Consider the following 20,132-nt stretch of genomic DNA (forward strand, 5'->3'; position numbering starts at 1 on the left):
AATTTATTCCATCTAAATTAGAAGTTTCACATTGAAATTAGAAAACATGCTTCGAGAAAATAACATTCAATAATTTTATTTTTAAAGGAGGAGGGAAAAATAATCGACCCTCTTCACTTTTTGTATAGATGTTTCTGAATTGTCCTGTGTATGAGAAGACGAGGAGTACAGGACTGGGGGAAGGGACAATACATCTGAAATGGGGTAGACGCATTAGGGAGATGAGATCTCACGGAACTCGGAGACGCGGGAGCACGGGTAGGCTCAGAGTCAGCGAGGACAGCGCTCCGTGCCCCCCTCCGTTCCCCCTTACTCCACCGCCTCCCCTCCCCCCTTTCTCCCACCCCTTTCCTTGCAGCGCGGGCTTTTCCAAATTTCCCAACGGCCCAATGAGCGGCTGCGGCTTCTTCCATCAGCCAACCCGAGGTGGCGCCGGGCAGCCCCCGGTGCCGCGGGGAGCCCTGGGCCGCTCCGCCTCTGCGCTCCCGCCCGCGGGGCTCGGGACAGGCGCCCGGCCGAGCCCCTGTCGCGCCGCCGCCAGCCCGGCAGGGTGCGGAAGAGGAGCGCTGCTGACTTCTACCCTTCTCCCGCCCCGGCTATCGCCTCCTCGCAAAAGTAGGTCGGTGAAATCACGCAGAAATTAAGACCTGCCCCACCACAGCGCTGGCAAGCGGAAAGGTCATTGCCAAGGAAGCGGAGGAGCCGTGCTGACAGTTCCCTGCTACGGTCACTATGAGGTGTGGCAGTCGCATCCGTGCTGTCAGGAATCGCGCTGATTTAGAGCAACCAAAGGAACCTCCACGCCCCAAAAAGGTACCCGCCCTTAAGCAGTCCCTTTAACATATACACCCACTTGCGGTGCTCAAAAAAAAAAAAAAAAAAAAAAAAAAAAAAAAAAAAAAAAAAAAAAGAAGAGAAAAAACCAAAAAAGAGCAGCCTTTAGAAAGCGTTTTCGCAGGGAACGTAAACTTTTATTTTTCCAAGTCTTAGTGTAAAGCCACGGCCGGAAGTTTAGCGTCCCATCCACTCCACAGACGAACGTCCCACACGGATAGTGGCGAATAGTCGGCTCTGCTGCTAGCAGGGAGTTCAGTGACGGAGTGTATCAGCCCTTTTGGGGACAATAGTGGGTGGCTCTTAAAAGAGCCGTTGGGTTTAAAAGTATTTCCACTTCAACACTTCATTTCTTGGGCGCTGCCTTCTTTGCCTTGGCTGCTTTCGGCTTGGCCGCCTTGGGCTTGGCTGCTTTGGGCTTCACCGCCTTCGCTTTAGCTGGACTCTTTGCTGCTGCCGCGGCTTTTTTGGGCTTGGCAGCCTTTGTCGCCTTCTTGGGGCTCTTCGCTGCTTTCTTGGCCGCTGCGGCCGCCGCCGGCTTCTTTGCTTTCTTGGGGCTCTTCTTTACCGCTGCCGCCTTCTTGGGCTTCTTAGCGGCACTGGCCGGCTTCTTAGCCGCCGGCTTCTTGGGCTTGGCCGCAGCCGTTCTCTTCTTGGGGGCTTTTTCCTTGACTTCTCCGGGTTTCTTGCTGAGGCGGAAAGAGCCGGAGGCGCCGGTGCCCTTGGTCTGCACCAGGGTGCCCTTGCTGACGAGGCTCTTGAGCCCCAGCTTGATGCGGCTGTTGTTCTTCTCCACATCGTAGCCGCCGGCGGCCAGCGCCTTCTTGAGCGCGGCGAGGGAGAGCCCCTTGCGCTCCTTGGAGGCGGACACGGCCTTGGTGATGAGCTCGGTGACGCTGGGCCCCGCGGGCTTGCGGGCTTTGGAGCCGCTCGCCGCCTTCTTCGGCTTCTTGGCGGCGGCCTTGGCGGCGGGGGCCGCGACAGCGGGAGCGGCGGCGGGAGCGGTCTCCGACATCGCTGCAGAGACTTCTTCCTAATCAAAAGAAAGTAATTGGGCTACAGTAACCCCGATGCCTGAATTTATAGCGAAGCGGTGATCTGTGATTGGTGCTTTGCAGAGCCCGCCTAACTGTTAGCCAGGAAGAGCTTTTCCTCCTCCGAGTCTGTGTTTCTTCGGAGTTATAAATTCATATTTTTCGTAAAACGAGTCCCGCAAAATCACCCCAGTTTCTTCGGAGAGTGAAGAGAAGACGGTGGACTTTCATTCGGGCAAGTTTCTTGCTGTTTGGGCTACAGATGGGAGAGAAAAGCTGTTTTTAACCCCGCGTTGTGAAGCCGGAGAGACCCCGGGAACGGCAAACTTTTGTTTTTCCTTCTAAATTAAAATAAAACACGTAGATAAAAAGTCTCCCCCATAATGCAGGTTTACTCTTTGGGGGGTTTTCTTCAGATTAGGACAGAAACCGAGTGAGCAGCTTGAGTATTTTTGCAGTAAATTGATTTCAAAGACAAGGAAGTAACACAATTTCATGGCTGAGCTTTCAATATGGATAAAGATTCGGCTCTCTTAACCATATCTTTAACTATTAAGGATACGGTATTTCAACATATTTTCTTGTTTTAGGAAAGGAAGAGACCTTCAGAGGAATATATACAGTGTTGAAAAGTGTTTGTAACTTGCCCATGCTGTGCTGATTTTTTTTGTTGGAGTTTTTTTTTGTGTTGTTTTGTTTTGGTTTTTTTGTGTGATGTTCTCTAAGTGGATAGAAAGATGTTCATATTTTTACAAATAGCCTATCTGTAAAACGAAGCTGTTCATGCCTGGTTAATGCCTAGAAATCCCAGATAAACTGCTAGTTTTACACTTTCTCGGTTACAATAGTGGATGCTATTCTTTGTGACTTAAAAACATCAGAGGCAGACTTGGAGAGGAAAGATGGCTAACAGGTATAGATGCACTAATATGTATTATATGCTATTTAAACGATTATAGAGCCAGCTGAAGCATCAGCCATCACCCAATAAATTAAATACTGTGGAAATCTTCATTAATACAATGGTTCAGTTTCAATATAACTTACAAATATTTGAGCACCGACTGTTGTGGTTTTGTGTTTTGGTTGATTGTTTGAGTTTTTGTTTTTTTATTCATAGGTTTCATATTCCTCCAATTCTTTTCTTTAAAAGAAAAGGAAAAAAACTCGCTATTGAGGTTTCCATCCCAAGCCTAAGAATGCTGAAATAATTTTCAGACAATCCTCATAAATCAAAATCAGTTTTAATTATCATAGTCACACTTAATTATTGAGTCTCATAAAGTGACAATAAAAATTAATTAAAATTTTTAAGGACTGCAATGAATTGCTTGTCTAATTTTTTATTAAATCAGATGACAAAAGCCTCGATTGGTTTCTAATTAAAATGCAGCCAGATTTTTTTTTTTTCTTCTTGGTTTGAAAGAACAATTTAAGATCAAACTTAGTATTTCACCACATTGCACTTTGTAAAAATTTATCATGCAAAATGTCAGTGGGCTATTTCAACAAAGGAGCATCTTTTCTAGCCTGGATAAATTTGCGATTCAAGATGACACGAGGTATGTTAGACAGGGCCCTGACGTGTATTTTGATAACACTGAGTGTTGGTAACACAATAAAGTTATACTTGAAAGCAAGCAGTTTTAATTTAAATGAGAGAGATTAAAATGACAATGATACATGAGATACTTTAAAATTACAAGTGAAAACAATAAATTGTGACTCTTCCATACCCACTTTTATTTTTATTTTGTTGTGCTTGCGTGCAGGTGAGGTAATTAATACTTTGAAGGAGAGAAACAGAAAGCAGAGATTGGAAAAAAATCAAGCTTGTCGTTAACCCACAAATAAAAAACGGAATGAAAAGCATATTAAAGTGTGCTGTGAAATCTGCCATGCTCCTCGTGAGCATGACATTGATCCCACATAAACAACTAGACCAAGTCCACAGTAGCCATAGATTTTGGTAGTTCAGTGTGGCAAGTCGTATGAACAGCATGAATATGTTTAAGAGGTAAAAAATAGTCCGTTGTGGTAGCATGAGGGCATTCTGCATATTTTTCAGTCTAGATGAACAAAGATAAAGCGGAATCTGACTGTGATACAAAAGAGAGCCGGGAAGTCTTGTCATCTATCCGGGTCTGTTTAATGTGATGTACATTCTTCAGACAATAAAGACTTCAGGAGTGTTAATGTGCTTTAATCCCTGCAGCTTTGACAATTTGGTGCTAGAGCTTTGTGAACTGGTTTATTACACCTGAAACCGCTCAAGAAACTGGGAGTGCACAGTAGCCGCTCCTACAGGAATGCAGCTTGGCCCCCGGGGTGCATCCTCTTTGTACCTCCCTCACATTCACACATTGGGGCAAGTTTCCCCTCAAGCTCGCTTTTAGAAAACCTGTTCTCAGCCCATCAGGAGAGGAGAGGCTTCCTTCCCTTCCCCCATAAACAGACCGGAGGTGAGAGATAAAGACACGAGGTACAAAGTGGTGGGAGATCTCAGATCTTGCTCCCTAAGTACCGCAGTCATTAGAACTCCACCTCCAGCAGATAAGGATTGCTGTCCCTACTCTATGGTAAGTTTTAAAGGGACAGGAACGTTCCTGAATGTTTTTGGGGTTTCTTTGTTTGTTCGCTTCTGTTTTGTTTTTGTAATGAAAGCATATGAAGAAGATTGTGAAGGCAGTCATCTGAAGTATTTCAAGGGTAGAATACAGGACTTCTCTCACTTTTTGTTCTGGGTGCATCCCTGTAAATCCTCGTGTTTCCTGCTTCCTATTTTGAGTTGCATTTCTGAAGTCCTTTGCTTTTTCCTAGTAGCCTGAGACATTGGAAGTCTTGGCAGCTGGCCTCCGGCATTGTGTGTCAGCATCCTTTATTGTATCTTTTTCTTAACCATCACATTGGCTCTTATCTGTGGAGAATTATCCCTGGCCTACTTCTGAAAAGACAAAATGTTCCTGGTGTCACCATCCATTTCTGAGGAAAGGGACTTTTTTTTTTTTTTTTTCGTGTGTATGTGTGCTAATGAAAAGGGGGTTTAAAAATATGAGGTGGTGTGAAAAGGAGAGGCTTTTTAGGGGTCATTCCTGCACTCTGGGCCAAGCAATGACATTTTCTACTTAATTGGGTAAAACAAACTTGTCAGGTGCTTTGAGCAATTTTCAAGTTTGCAGTGCTGAGAATAGCTGTTAAATGCAACACTGAACCACAATGAAAATGCTCGTATTTTAGAGACTGATCATTACAAATAGCATTGACATTGCCCTGGGTGTTTTACTGTTAAAAGAAAAAAGACAAAGCAAAGCGAGCATCTGAGCACATAATTTATCAAATCAGTGGTAGATTAGGGAACAGTTTTCCAACCAGACAGAGAAATTTTCTTCGTGTTAAACAAAACTACTCGAAAATAAAATAAAAAATTGAGACTGAGCTGGTAATAAAAATTGTTTGCCGTTGCCATGCGAATAAATGATGTTTAAATGTGATTCATTTAATATTTAATTAAACAGCAAACATTTTTCAGTATTCTCCCCAATTTTCTTTCACTGTACAATTTTTGTCTCTGTTTCTTACTGAGGAACTCAAACCAATTTTTGCCCTCTTTAAACGTGCACCCAAAATATGGCCTCATTCCCTTGCGGCATCACACACGTGCCCCGGCTTCCTCACTCAGCTGTGTAGGTGCTAGTGCAGATTACAGAGGAGTCTACAAAATGACAGAGTATGTTCTAATGCACGGATCTTCAAAACAAAAAATAGTTCATATATAACATAAGAATTCTTAAAACCGTATAGTAGAGAAAATACTTAACTTTTCTTCTTATCAAGAGAGAAGCTTCTCAATGAGGAAAAACATTAGACTAATAAAGGCAAATAAGACATTCAGACTGCAGGAGGAGAGCAATCCAGATAAGCTGATTAGACAAATTTAGCTGAAAGCCTACACTCACTTAATTACAATTACTATAGCTAGGGCCTGAAGATACAGAGAAATTGACAATTTTTTACTGAAGCATGGTGTCTTCTTCATAAATAATAATTGTGCAGTTGCTCAAGTAATCACTCTCAATATTAATAATAAAACCACCACAACAAGGTCAAAAGACATTAGATAGGTCTCTGTCGTGCTGAAACTAAATTGACAATACTGATTCAACAACTACAAAGTTTATATGTAGGGACGATTCAGGGTATCAAAGAGTTTTGAGTAGCAAAGAAGCCTGTATCCTTTTAGTTATACTTCAACTAAGCTAACAAAAATATATGGACAGTTATTTCAATGTTAGGACAATCATATCTCCTAAAAATCTATCTCATCTTTTAATCTAACACCTAATGCAGTAGGTCCTAGCTGTGCTCAAAGAAGGATCAGCTAGAGCAGGGGGACACTAAAACCTCTATGGGGAGCTTGTTCCAAAAAATTATTTCTTATCTCTAAATAGAATTTCTTGTGTTTCAGTTTGTGCCTATGGCCTCTTTTCCTGGGCAGTACTAAGACTGGATCTGTATCCTCTATTCCCCTCACAGGATATCTGAACACATTAATAAGACACTCCTCAGGTGAGACACGCTCCAATCCATCATCTGTGTGGCCCTTCACTGATCCCACTCCAGTTCTGTTCACGTCTCTGCTGCACTGGGAAGGCCAGAACTGGACACAGCATTCCAGTTTTTCTCACCGTTGCTGAGTGGAAGGAAATAAATATTTCCCTGGGGAAATAATTTTGCACATAGTCCTTCTCTGGGTTAATTTGTGAAGCCTATGTATAGATAAATCCTGAATGACACTCACACAACTTTTAAAATTTTGGTAGCTCAATAGAGACAGCTTCAAAAAAGCACTTTAACCTCTCACACACACAGTCCTTAGTTTCAAGGCTTGTCAAGATGAGTTTGAGCAGCCCTGATTTGGCTTGGTGCTCATGCTCTATATGACTGAAGGATTTGTTAAGGCTAGTTAGTCTCAGTAAAACTTAAATTCCTACAGTCTGGAGTGTTCACAAGGTGACTGACTGATCAAAGAAGTGACTCTTCTGCCATAATTGCTAAAGATTGGCCAACCAGCAAAATAAGGCTGTGCATTTTAATGAAGAGCCCCCCAAATCTTCTCTTTTCCCCCATATAATGAGAGCCTAAAGCATCAAAATATTCCTCCTAGCTTCTGAAAGCCTTTGGATCAGAGATCCTCTTCTAACCACATTTTACTTCTCTCCATCCATCCATGGGACTGGGAATTATTATTAGCAAGCTGTAGTGTTAGTATGATTAGGATCCTCAGTTATGACCAGGATTCTGTGTTACTTTATTCCACAGACCAACTAAATTTGGATTGATTTCAGTTGAAGAAAAAGGGGAAGAAGGTAAGTGCAGAAGGATGAAGAAATATAGGGATCTCCATGCAAAAATATGGAAATATAACCCTACCTGTAACTTTTAGAGAGTGCCTGAAAGGAACTGGAATGTGGTATTTGAAACTAACTATGGGACAAGCTGTCTATACGTTCACGTGCAAAACAGAGTGAAATAATTTTCCCCCTTATTTTTTTTTTTTTTTTTTTGTGATGGAGGTAGTAAATACTGATTGAGTCAGAAGTGCAAATTGAAACTATGCCATCGACATAGAATAACTCTGTCCTACCCCTCCAGTGAGACCCAGGATGTAAATGTTGTTAGATGCCATTTCCTAAGACATCAAAGATAATTCCAGCCCTTCATTCTGAGTAGAGGGAAACAGGATGCTGGAAGTTTCCCTGGGACAATATGCTGCAGGCCCAGCTATGCACCCAGCCTATGCAGCCTCTCTCACGCTTTTGGTACCTGAAGAGTATGGCCAAAACCTAAGTACAGAATCAGTCATTTTGGGTTACAGATTAATGCATTTCTCAGGTTACAGACTCAGCACATGCTGAGGAAGGAATAACTCATTGATGTTGAATTGCACTAATTACAAGGTCAAACAATTTCAGGGAAGATACGAATAAAGGTTAGAATTTATAGTACTCAGATAAAAAGGAAGAAATGAAAACCATAATTAATAGACTTTTTCCAAAATTTACTTTAGGAAGAGTCTCAGTACGGGGAGCAACGTTTCCCTAGAACTTGCTGATACACTACAGATTTTCTCTCAGTTTCATTTTGTTTCATTTTAGAAAAGTACTATAAATGAAAGTAATAATCAGGAAAATTTGGTCTAGAAGAAGCACCAACTCTTCTAGCGTAGAAATTTGTATTTAAATGTTTCCGTTTGTCACCTATGAAATTAAACTGCAGTCTCAAACAGCCTAGGACTGCAGGAATCAGTCGGATATAATTTTATTTATCCTCTGAATTAAAGTCTACAGAGCTTGTATATATATATATTGTGAGTATAAACTAGGAAAAATAATTAAAATGGTCGAGGATATTTTTGTATAGAAAAATGCCAGATAAGACACTGTCTTCAAAGATGTGTTAGATTTTTTATCTGGAATAAACTTATCAGTTTTACGAATATAAAGAAATATTGCAAAACTGCTACTGTCAGCAGGAGCAGACAAGCACCTGAGTAGATCTGATCTTCAGATTATAGTTGTGTGTTGATAATGAATCAAAACCACTACATTAGTAGAAAAGGATCACAGTGCCTGCTTCTATAAGACAGGTGAAGATCTTCCTCTGTAGTCAGGAATGGTCTAATCCTGTTTGGAGTTTTAGGCCTAGTTTTTAGTTCCAAATTTCAGGTAATGAGAAGTGAACAATAAGTTAATACACAGAAGAGAGAAATAGCGATTGTAAGACGTCTAAAAATTTTCCCTGATGAAAAGGCAAGTATTATTGAAATAGCCTGACTGAAACAGAATGCTGAAAAAACTAAAGTTTCTTTTTAAAGGCTTCAAACATGATGAGAAAGGAAGTGATTTTTCCTTATTGTAAAAAATAATAGAAAATACGTTGTAGAAAATATAGGAACAGATGCTCTTTATGGCAAGTTAGCAGTAAGGCAATAACTTGTAATATGGAGTAGAAAATCTTATAGGGAATGACAGCAGTCTCTAAGAAACAGAGTGACTGAGTACGTTTCAGAAATAAAATGGGTTCTGTTGACTCAATAGTGGATGGAATGCAACAAAAGTTGCTCATGTCTAGGTATAGGTAATTATCACAGAATTGTTGATTAAGGAATATCTGTATGGACAAAGGAGGAATGCTGTATGCCATATATGTGGAAATTTCATTATATTTTTGGAACCATCTCCCAAGTGTTCTTGTTTGGGATCAGAGGCAGGATCAGCAGGCTCTTGCATATTTGAAAATTGTCTATTGCACAGGGCCAAAAGACTATAGTTAACAACTTAATGTCTGCAGACAACCAGTGTTCAAAACAATGCTCCAGGGCTGGTGTTATTTAGTGTTTTCTGGAACAACCTGGGTGATGAGACAGAATGTACACTTAGCTATGTGGATAGGACCAAGTGAAGAAGGCTAAACAGGGTCAAAATTAATACTTTCAGACAAAGGGGACATTAATAAACTTCAAGTATGGGCCAACAGAAATCTAGTACATTTTGCCAAAGAGAAGTGCCAAGTTCTGCACATGAGGACACTCGCATGCTATTGTCTCAGCATAGTCCAGTTAATGACTGCTCTGACCTGGACAGGACCTGGACATTGTGGTGACTTTCCTAACTGCTGTACCCTTAAAGACAAGCTGCTTTGTCCAGAGCACGACCCTGTAACTGGCTGGGGTTTTCAACTGGAATTTTTTGGTTTTCCAACCAAGTATTGCTGTAAGAAACACAGAGCACAGCAGTAGTGTCTAGAGTCACTAACACAAGGCATATCATCATTTTTCAGAGTTGGCTTCCTCCAGAAAACAAGCATAGCCAGAGATAATATGCAATAAATTCCTACAGGATGCTCTCACATTAGATTTGTGCTTGGAAAAATATGCCCCAGAGAGACCATTTGGACAAGGCAGTACTGCAGCTGCTTTTAAGTACTTACAGCTCTGTAAGAGTTGGTAGAGTTCAGCTGAAAAACATACTGCTGAAAACGACCAGCTCTTCATGAGCCCAGGCAACAAGATGAGCTACTCAGTCTCATCTTTGCAAAAAATGTGGTGCTTACAATTCTTTCTGGATTCATCTTTCTAGCTTAATCAAGGGACAGTTCATCATGAGACCTGTGCTGTTTCAAATGCCAGTTTAGAAAGAAGAGAAAGCATTTGAGAGAAGCAAAGCTCCTGAGCATGTGTGTTAGCTGGGGTTGCTGAATAGCTGGATTGCTGTTTACTGTGTCTCTACTGGAAGACAGGAGCAGATTTGCATGGTGGGCTAGTGAGCTCAGAGCTCCACTGGCCACCCTGGAGCATTTGTTAGTGCACTCTTTGGTGTCTTCCTCAGAAAATTCCTCAGAATGTTATGGCCATGGCCAGAATTTGCTCAACAGTGTTGCCCTTGTTCCCCTCCCTTACAGGTTTTTGACCCTGTCCCTTCTCTGCCATATCCTATAAAAGCTTTATATGAAGAACTGAGTATTTCCTTAACTTCCCAACACCCCAAACCTGATCTAGGAGTTCCTCCAGCCTTTTTTTCTGGGCCTATTCATATACACCTGCTGTTCCAGCTGTTCGGTGAGCCTGCAAGGCTTCAGCTTGTGCATGGAGTGATGGGGGTGAGGCTCTTGCAAGCGTTCTTCGCAGCAGTGACTCAGACAACATGCCCACAAGACAATTTTTGGAAGATTTTGCCTCTCTGTAGACCATCTGACGTGTAAGCCACTCTGTGTCAATGGCAAACTGCATCTTCAAAGGTGCAGCCTAAGATGCTGGACCACGACAGAGATCTTTTCTTGATTTATCAGTCCCTGCATAGTTTCTGAAATTGGCAGCAAAAAGGAAGTTGGAAGCAGCCCAAACCTGGGCTACAACCCAAACTCTCATATCTCTGACCAGCTGGAGTGGTTAAATAAAAATATAAGAATGGGTCACTCCACCTCTGACTGTCTGAATTAGCAGGGAAAGGTGAGGAAAATTAGTCACCACTGTACCATTTGTTAAACTAAATTTGTGGTGTTTGCTAGTTTTGCTTGGACAGCACAAAGCATTTCTGCACCTATGCTACTGCCAGAAGATTCCTTCCAAATGGTAAATCCACACCTGCAATACTGACTTTTGTGCCACAGTCCTAAAATCAGAGCTTTCTGTGCTTAAAAAAATTGCTTACAAAAATTATGTGCTAGGCTGCTCTATTTTAGTTAGTAGAGCTTTCTAGCGTGGCTTATGTGCTGAACTGAAGGTGGGGTTTGTGGGCACGGGGATACAGAGCACAAAGACCACTAGGGTAGATTTAGCAGCTTAAGGACTGCCAAAGAACTCAGATCTTGTTCAGTTTATAGTCCTTTGTAGAGGCAAGACTGATCCCACCTGATCCCATCTGATCCCATCTCTGTGCTGTAGAAGTTGAATACTCTCCATCAGGTTATTTCAGAGGAGAGTTTAATGTTTAATTTCAATTTTTCTAATGAGCGAATTTGGTGCTGCATTGTATTTTTAATTAGCAGAAGGATACTGTACTGAAATTGCAGCCAATCATAATAAAGCATTTGAAATATACAGTTGAATCCCCGTAAAAACTAAATTCTCATTAGTGGTCTCTATATGCTCAATATCAATGCTGTCCCCCCTACTCAGTCCCTGGGAAGGAATATGTTGGTTGAAATCATCTCAAGGCCATTGCTATGTCCAAACTTTTCTATTTGTTCTCCAATTTTTACAAGTTTTATTGTACTGATTCAAACGTACATGGCCCATCCTTTCCACCCCTCATTTTCATCTGGCTTGCTCAGGAAGATGTTAGTCTTTGTTAATCATCTGAGGAAATCTGATGATTTGCTGGTGCAGCTCTCTTGTCTAGAACCATGGTAACCCTTCAGTGTCCCTGATGTTGAAATAAGTACAGTTTTCTTTACAGTGCATTATTCCTCCAACTCATTGTGGTTTTGTCCTTCTCCTCAGCTCTCCTCTCTTGTGGGAATATACTGGTTCATCAAAAGCCCTCAGGTTTTCAGTACAAAAGAAGAATTTATTTCTTTCCTCCTGATGAGATCTATCTTTTCAGCATAGCAGATCATAAGAGCATGAGTAGTGAAAAGCAGGGATCTGAACAACCTGTTCTCATTCACAGAGGTCATATTACATTTCCATTCTTCCTTTGAGAGTGACAGAGAGTATTTTGAAGAGGGAAGGAAGCACCAGCTTCCAGTCGGTGGAAAATAAGGATTATGAAAACTTACCCAATACCTACGCTAAATTCTAAACTATTAGTTTAAAAGTACAAATCTATTTCCAGAATTTTCTTCATATATATTCTTAAAATATGTCTGACAACATTTTTTTTTTACTAATGTTGTCTTAAATTCAAACCCTGAAGTAGTAGTAGCATATAATTATCGGGTTTTTTAAACTTTGCCATTTTAAAAGTATAAATAGAAATCCTGTTTACCTTTCATGCATAAAAGGACAAGAGAAAAATAACGTTATTTGGGTATCAGTTTTTTTACTTTTACCAGCTCAGGATGTTTTTACATGATGACGTTTGAAACATCCTAAGACAATTACCACTCCGAACTTTCACAGAAGATAACTCAGCATATCTTTTGTTTCCAGTATTTATACACACACGCACACACACACACACACACACACACACACACACACACAAAGATTGAAAAGCCTAATCTGTAATAAAAAGAACAGTGATTTTTTTACTAATCAAAGAGCAGAAATTTCAATCTATAGTTATAGCAAAGGTCATTTTGTAAAAAATGAGAACCCAAAAAATTAGCCCAGTGCAGTAACTCAAAATGAGCAAAATTAGCAGATGTCACAAACTAATATAGCTTTAATAATATAAGAAAGATTCTATTCCACCTTCTGCTTAATACGTGTTTACAGACAAAAAGTTGCTGGCGTAACATTCGAATATTTAAGAAATAGAAGACGGTAATATAAATAAACCGATAAATTTAAATATTGTGGAAAATTATTTAAAGGTATTAAGAGATCCCAAATCATTAAAAATTCGGAAGCGAAGTTTATATAATTTTAAATACAAATTTACTAAAAGTATTAATGAACAACAGCAGGAAAATAACGAGAATTTGAAATAATTCACACCAACCCCTGCCAGTGCAATAAAACATAATACGCCCATATATGCAAGTGGCTTGTAGAAATCTGGGGGGGGGAAGCTTTGCAACTGTATGAACACATACATCGTTGGGGTTTTTTTTCGTGGAGATTTATTCTTTGGTGTACTTGACAGGCCTTACAGCACGCTAAGGGGAAATAGCGAACGACGTTTCATCATCGGTGACGCAGATAGGGAGAATTGGCGGGAACCCCTCCCCCTTCCTCCCTCCTCAGTCCTCAACCAGGTCGGACCACAGCATATAAAAGCCGCGGCGCGGGCGGCGCTCCCTCATAGCAGCAGTAAAAGCAGCGGCGCGATCATGTCTGGTCGGGGCAAAGGCGGCAAGGGGCTCGGCAAGGGAGGCGCTAAGCGCCACCGCAAGGTGCTGCGCGACAACATCCAGGGCATCACCAAGCCGGCCATCCGCCGCCTGGCTCGGCGCGGCGGCGTCAAGCGCATCTCGGGGCTCATCTACGAGGAGACGCGCGGTGTGCTCAAGGTGTTCCTGGAGAACGTGATCCGCGACGCTGTCACCTACACGGAGCACGCCAAGAGGAAGACTGTCACGGCCATGGACGTGGTCTATGCCCTCAAGCGCCAGGGTCGCACTCTCTACGGCTTCGGCGGCTAAACCTCTGCCTTCCTACCGACCATCTCGTCAAAGACCCAAAGGCTCTTTTAAGAGCCGCACACTTACACTGAAAAAGAGCTGTATTACTTTTAAGTGAAACGCTAGTTTCTTTAAGGCTTTTAAGTTTTTTTTTTTTTTTTTTGTTTTGTTTTGTTGCTTTTTATTTTTTTTTTATTTTTATTTTTTTTTTAATTCGTTGCTAGTTGATTTCCTGAAAAATTTCAAGCGCTTGGTAAGTAATTGCAGTCTTGCTGTTAATGCGCTGAATCCGCATTGGTTAAAACACTGGCACATAAAATGTTGATGCTTAAACATTCTGCGTTTAGGATTATGTATTTGCTGTCTTAAGAAACCTAAACGTATTCTAGTGTTTCATGGTGACTACCTGAAAGCATGTGTATGTCTCCCTGCGGGCATCTGTGGGGGGATTTTCCCTCTGGTTTTGTAAAGCGTAGTATATTTTTAAATTAACGTGTAATTTAATACAACATGATAGGTATCAGTTCGTGAGTCCCTTCTCAACGTTTACAAACGGTCCCCTTTGTCCTCTGTGCTGTGTAGGAAATTGCCCGTTATTTGCCCTTCCGCTGTGTTCAAGGTTACGAATACACTTTGTTACAATTTGAGGGTGCCAGAGGTGTTCTGGGGTCACTACGTGCCTTTCCCCTGAAAGCCCTTCTTTGATCGGGCTCCAACCACAGATCACCTGAATAGGGAAATATCCCACATATATACAGTGAGGAAACAGGAAAATTCACCTTACGCCTTGCTGTACTCCAGCAACAATCTAATGATAGTTAAAATGCTGAAAGATTCAGTCATTTGAAAGCACTCTCTTGGATTAGAAGACTTTCACTTGCAATTAATTTTGATCCCAAAACTTTTACCTTATTAGAGGAAAGTTCCCCTGAGTGGAACTCGACCTCCCCAACCAAAACTCCATCACAGTACACAACCCCAAGTACCTCATAGTAACGAAAATCCAACCCCCAAAAATACTGTTACGATTCCTATTTAGAAAAAAGGTAAGTTAGAGAAAAAAAACCCTATGCCTTCAGCTCAGAATAACTAGAAATTTCTCATTTTCCGTATGAATTTTTCTCCATAAAGGTCTAAGTTTTAGGGACACTGAAAATCATGATAAGGAAGAAACCATCCTTAAAACAACAGCGGTGGGGGAGAGACGGGGGGGAGGGAGTCTGAGCGGGCAGCCGTTGGTGAGGGCGCGCGCTTTCTAGGCGGGCTTTTCGAATTTGAATTTACCCAATAGAAGCGGCGCATTCCTGACAGCCAATCAGAGAGCGTGAGCCGTCTATAAAAGTAGCCTCGGAAGACCGCGCTCTTATTTCTTCACTGCGATTCTTCAGGGTCGTTGTGTGTCACTTGAGCCATGGCGCGCACGAAGCAGACAGCGCGTAAGTCGACGGGCGGGAAGGCGCCCCGCAAGCAGCTGGCCACCAAGGCTGCCCGCAAGAGCGCGCCGGCCACGGGCGGCGTCAAGAAGCCGCACCGTTACCGGCCCGGCACGGTGGCGCTGCGCGAGATCCGGCGCTACCAGAAGTCCACGGAGCTGCTGATCCGCAAGCTGCCCTTCCAGCGCCTGGTGCGCGAGATCGCGCAGGACTTCAAGACCGACCTGCGCTTCCAGAGCTCGGCCGTCATGGCGCTGCAGGAGGCCAGCGAGGCCTACCTGGTGGGGCTCTTCGAGGACACCAACCTCTGCGCCATCCACGCCAAGCGGGTCACCATCATGCCCAAGGACATCCAGCTGGCCCGGCGCATCCGCGGCGAGCGCGCCTGAGTCTCCAGTCCCAGATCACTCTTCGGTGATCCTGAATTATTCCCACACCCTAAAGGCTCTTTTAAGAGCCACTACATTGCACAAGAGAGTTGAAACACTGCCTTCCTTATATTTACGCAAAAACGATTATGTAGTTACTAAGAGTTATTGCAATTGCAATGTAAACATGCTAGTAATTTAAAGTATAATTTGCCTCAAGCTGCTTTCTTGTTTAGGCAATGTTGTGCGCTGTTTTAATGAGGCGCTTGCTAATGTCCTTCAATTGTACAGAATAAGTAAACTACTCAAAGCAAATGAATCTTCAGATACAGGAAATGTGAAATATCCTGCTAGGACAGAAAGCCCTCACTTTTACCTGCTCCTCTTTCCTCCCCCCCCCCCCCCCTCCACTTGATACTTTCTGTGTAAGAGTCTACTTGTAGTAGTCCATGTTTTACTTTAAAGCATTGTGGAAGGTATAACCTGATTTAGTATTGAAAGAAAACCATCCGTGTTCAAGAAGCTTTTTATTAACTATTATACTCTATAGTTGCTTTTACTGTGATGTTCTCTTAAAATTGTATCTAGATATCCCAGAGCCCTACCTCTATTACATGACTAGAACAGAAGCGCTAAAATTATTAGCTTGATGACAGGAACAAAAATTGGAAAGTTCAGTATTTAGTTTATTTTTTTGTGTGTGTCTTATGACTGAGGACAGGCGGAAAAAGATGAATTACTAAAGGAGAACCTGGAAAGGCAAAGAGAATCCAGGGGTTGTTTCTGACAAGTCACATCTCTTCTATTTTCCGAATACATGGAGACAACTGGCATAGAAAAAGTTTTGTGTTTTTTTGTTTGGGAGCACATCAGCTAATGAAAAGAACGTGGCTGTCAAGGCTTGGCAGATTTAGCCAATGGTGGACCTGTAGGAAATAGGCTTATACTGCTTTAAGAGTTAAACACAAGTGTTTTGTATTTGTGTTTGATGACAAGAAAACTGAGTCAGTAGAGGAGCAGGCACAGGGAGATCAAAGGCCAACACTTAGCAGAATTTAGTTGATTCGATAAAAATTTGTAGTCAGGAAATTACAGTTAGCCTCTAGTTTGGTCTTTTGTTGTGCCAAGTCTTAGAGTCTGTCACTGTTTTAGTAATTTAGAGAGGTCAAGTTTTCCACAAATTCACAAATAAAGCACAGAGTTTTCTATTGCTTATGCTTCTTTGCTATCACATCTTTTCCTCAGTCCTTGACAATGGACTTTAGCCAAAACCCTTCTGTAAATGTTTCCAGCCAAGTTGTTCTGAAATTAAAATTCAAGTATTTGAGTACAGCATGTGCAGAGCCCTGTAAGAGGTTTCTTATGGTATTTTTCTGAAACCATACACACAAGGTAAACGTGGTATTTACAAGAAATATTCATAGCATACTGATGTAGGTATGAAAGTATATATAAACACATGTATGTAAATGTTACATACCCGTATACACACCTTCATATGCTCCTTTTCTATTCACAAATGTTAATTCTTTTCAGATCCATCCATCCATCTCTTTCTCACTCCCCTCTGCCTCAGCACCATCTGGCATGTTTTTCTGCACTTCCAATATTATATGGTGTATTAAATAGTAGAAAGTGTTCCACAGCTAGTACTAGATGATCACACTAAATCTCTTTTACTTGAAATGGTTCTATTATCTTTTATTCTTGCAGAGTAAGGGGTGAGAATTTATGCAGTGGCAGTGCTCCTGCTGGAAGTGTACAGAGTCTGTGCCTATTTAAAAAGAACTATATTATTATAATATTAAATTTAACAATATGCCTGCCTACTCTCTAAGACTTCAGTAGCCTCCATCATACTACTTGTTGCTACACACTTGCACTTTATTACTGACTCAAACTTCATAACTAGGCCCAAATTCGGGGTTAACAAAGGTTAAAAGGGCTAAAAGATTAGAAATGTTACAATCGTAAATAAAGAGGCAGGGGTCACTGGTAGCTGCTGACTATGCACACCGAGGCTCTGTAAAGAGACTTCTCTGATAGCAATCTATGGAATCTGGTCTCAAAAGCAAATGAGGAAATTATTCATTATGACTGGTAAATTGTTAATATCTTCTCTGTGCTCTCAGTTTATGTATCAGTGATATCTAGTAAAATTGCTAAAAGGGACTGGGTAGGATCTAACAGCATTGCTATGGTGCTACTTGTTAGAAATAGTACAGTTTCTTGATTTATTAATTTTTCCACGTTAGTGTTAAATATGCTCTATTGCAACTGAAGCAGAAGGAAGGAAGACTGAGGTTATCGTTTTGTTTATTCTTTTCTCTGACTTCTAAGAGAACATGGAACTTTTATGGTCTACTGAAATATTTCCTTCTCTCCCCAGGCTGTTAGTTAAAATTTCTCATAATATTATGCTGCTTAATCAAGACAAGGAGAAATCTTCATCATGCTACAATATGCAACTCCTATTCCAACCTTATTCCAAAATCAGGCCACGACAATCAATAAATTCGTTCATCGGGCTTTATGTGGGAGGAAGAAAAAAGAAGGGAGAAAATAAAAAAGCGATAGTAGGCAGAACCCCCCAAACAAATCTTTAAGCTGTCTGATGGGTACACTCAGCAAGTCTTTCTGTTTTCCCAATCACCCAAGTGCTGTGTCCGACTGACAGGGTCAGTAGTGCAGCATCTCTAAGCAGGCAAATAGTGTCCAGAAGCCTCTAATGATATCAGGTGGCCACTCTGGCTTCTATCAGCAGCCTTCAAGTGCTCTCCAGTCCTCGGGACTGTTGCATCCCAAGTACGAGATGTGAAGTTTTGCAGACAGAGAGAAGAAAGGGAGATGGTTCAAAAAATAACTGGAGAAATATCAGCTACTAATAAATCCGAGGTTTAATTTTTCACTTCTTATTTTGATTCTCAGACTCTTGTTAGTTTGACCTTGTCTCATAGTAAGAATTCCAATAAAGGCTTTTCAGCCTTAGAAGGCTGAAAACTGCACATGTGTATATCTGTCCTTCCAGAAACTCATGAAGAGTCCTAAAAAGCTGGGTGCAGAAATGACAACTCAGCATACATCAGATATGGTGATTACTACCGGAGAAATGCAAGTTCAAATACCTTTACTCTCATTAGTGCAAGAATACATACATTTTCACTCCATGGTTTTTATAACTTATTTAAAATACCCCCTCCACAAAAAAAATTAACGAAAAGAAAATCCACCCACAGCCTTTCCTCCCCCCACTTTGTATTATTATGGCAACAAATCTGCAAGTTTGGTGAGTTATTCCTCTCTACAGTACTTTTCAATCAGTTTCTTGGCCTTTTCAGTCACTTTGCTGCAAGAAGCCTCACGTATCCTATGCCATTAGCATGGCTGTCCATTGTTTTGAGATAAGGTCTAACAATATATATCAAACCGGAGATAATCAAAACTGATCTGTTGAAATGGATATTCCTGTCCCTGGTGTTAAGGATTGTTAGAGCAAGGCGGCAGTTCCCCTTAAGACAATCTGTGTTAATCCTTGTCAGCCACCTCCACCTCCCCCCTTTTCTCCTTAAAGCTGTGTCACATTCACTAGTCACAGGGATGTAAATCTCTACATCCTGCCTGAGGCTCTCTAATCACCCTTCTTTAACATAGATTCATTTCACATTCCCCCCATCCGACTTGTCTCCTTCCCTATTTAACGTTCATAGAACACGTGTTACTTTGTTATTTAATAAAAAACCTCAAAGAAAGTTCCAAAGAGATTTTAAAACAGCGATGCAGCTCTTTTTAATGTGCATGTGGTGGCTCTTAAAAGAGCCTTTGGGTCTATGCGGGCTGAAACAGGACACTTATGCACGCTCGCCGCGGATGCGCCGGGCCAGCTGGATGTCCTTGGGCATGATGGTGACCCGCTTGGCGTGGATGGCGCAGAGGTTGGTGTCCTCGAAGAGCCCCACCAGGTAGGCCTCGCTGGCCTCCTGCAGCGCCATGACGGCTGAGCTCTGGAAGCGCAGGTCGGTCTTGAAGTCCTGCGCGATCTCGCGCACCAGGCGCTGGAAGGGCAGCTTGCGGATCAGCAGCTCCGTGGACTTCTGGTAGCGCCGGATCTCGCGCAGCGCCACCGTGCCGGGCCGGTAACGGTGCGGCTTCTTGACGCCGCCCGTGGCCGGCGCGCTCTTGCGGGCAGCCTTGGTGGCCAGCTGCTTGCGGGGCGCCTTCCCGCCTGTCGACTTACGCGCTGTCTGCTTCGTGCGAGCCATCGCAAAACACTGACGGAACCTCCAGCAGAGAGGAGAAAACTGAATGCAGACCAGCCTGCGAGGTCGATATTTATAGAGCTGTCGCGTCTCTGATTGGACCGCTAGCAGCGCGATCTCATTGGCTGCGCTGGGATCCCAGCCCGGGCTCGGGGTCGCTGAAGCTCCGCCCGGAGCCTCTCGGCCCCGCAGCTGCGACCCCGCGCCCCTCGCAAGGCGCTCGGTGCGGGCCCAGGGCCTTGCCCGGGTTTGCAGACACAGTGCTCGTATCCCTTCTGCTTCTCCTGCTCCGCATCACTGCCAGTCTCCTGAGAGATCGTGAACAGCGTAGAGCCTAAATTCAGCAGTTATTTTCACTTTGTTTTTCTTTCTTTATGTCTTTGTTCTGTTTCGGTTTGCTTTTTGTAGATGATGGGAGGA

The 20,132-nt window shown here is 42.4% G+C and overlaps 4 protein-coding genes across 4 annotated transcripts; 2 read left to right on the plus strand and 2 right to left on the minus strand.

The window, feature by feature from the left end:
- Positions 1-949: 949 nt before the first annotated feature.
- Positions 950-1,944, minus strand: LOC106863081 (histone H1.01). The gene has a single exon (XM_014892424.2). The coding sequence runs from the start codon at positions 1,847-1,849 to the stop codon at positions 1,181-1,183; it is 669 nt and encodes a 222-aa protein (XP_014747910.1). The 5' UTR covers positions 1,850-1,944; the 3' UTR covers positions 950-1,180.
- An 11,399-nt stretch (positions 1,945-13,343) lies between these two features.
- Positions 13,344-13,733, plus strand: LOC106863097 (histone H4). The gene has a single exon (XM_014892442.2). It carries the CDS (start codon positions 13,365-13,367, stop codon positions 13,674-13,676), a length of 312 nt encoding a protein of 103 aa, XP_014747928.1. The 5' UTR covers positions 13,344-13,364; the 3' UTR covers positions 13,677-13,733.
- A 1,205-nt stretch (positions 13,734-14,938) lies between these two features.
- On the plus strand, positions 14,939-15,665 carry LOC106863086 (histone H3). The gene has a single exon (XM_014892430.2). It carries the CDS (start codon positions 15,067-15,069, stop codon positions 15,475-15,477), a length of 411 nt encoding a protein of 136 aa, XP_014747916.1. The 5' UTR covers positions 14,939-15,066; the 3' UTR covers positions 15,478-15,665.
- A 3,548-nt stretch (positions 15,666-19,213) lies between these two features.
- LOC106864668 (histone H3) lies at positions 19,214-19,758 on the minus strand. The gene has a single exon (XM_014894273.2). It carries the CDS (start codon positions 19,713-19,715, stop codon positions 19,305-19,307), a length of 411 nt encoding a protein of 136 aa, XP_014749759.1. The 5' UTR covers positions 19,716-19,758; the 3' UTR covers positions 19,214-19,304.
- Positions 19,759-20,132: the final 374 nt, after the last annotated feature.

Source organism: Sturnus vulgaris, chromosome 5 (assembly GCF_052056855.1).
Source record: "Sturnus vulgaris isolate bStuVul1 chromosome 5, bStuVul1.hap1, whole genome shotgun sequence".
NCBI classification, from domain to species: Eukaryota; Metazoa; Chordata; class Aves; order Passeriformes; family Sturnidae; genus Sturnus; species Sturnus vulgaris.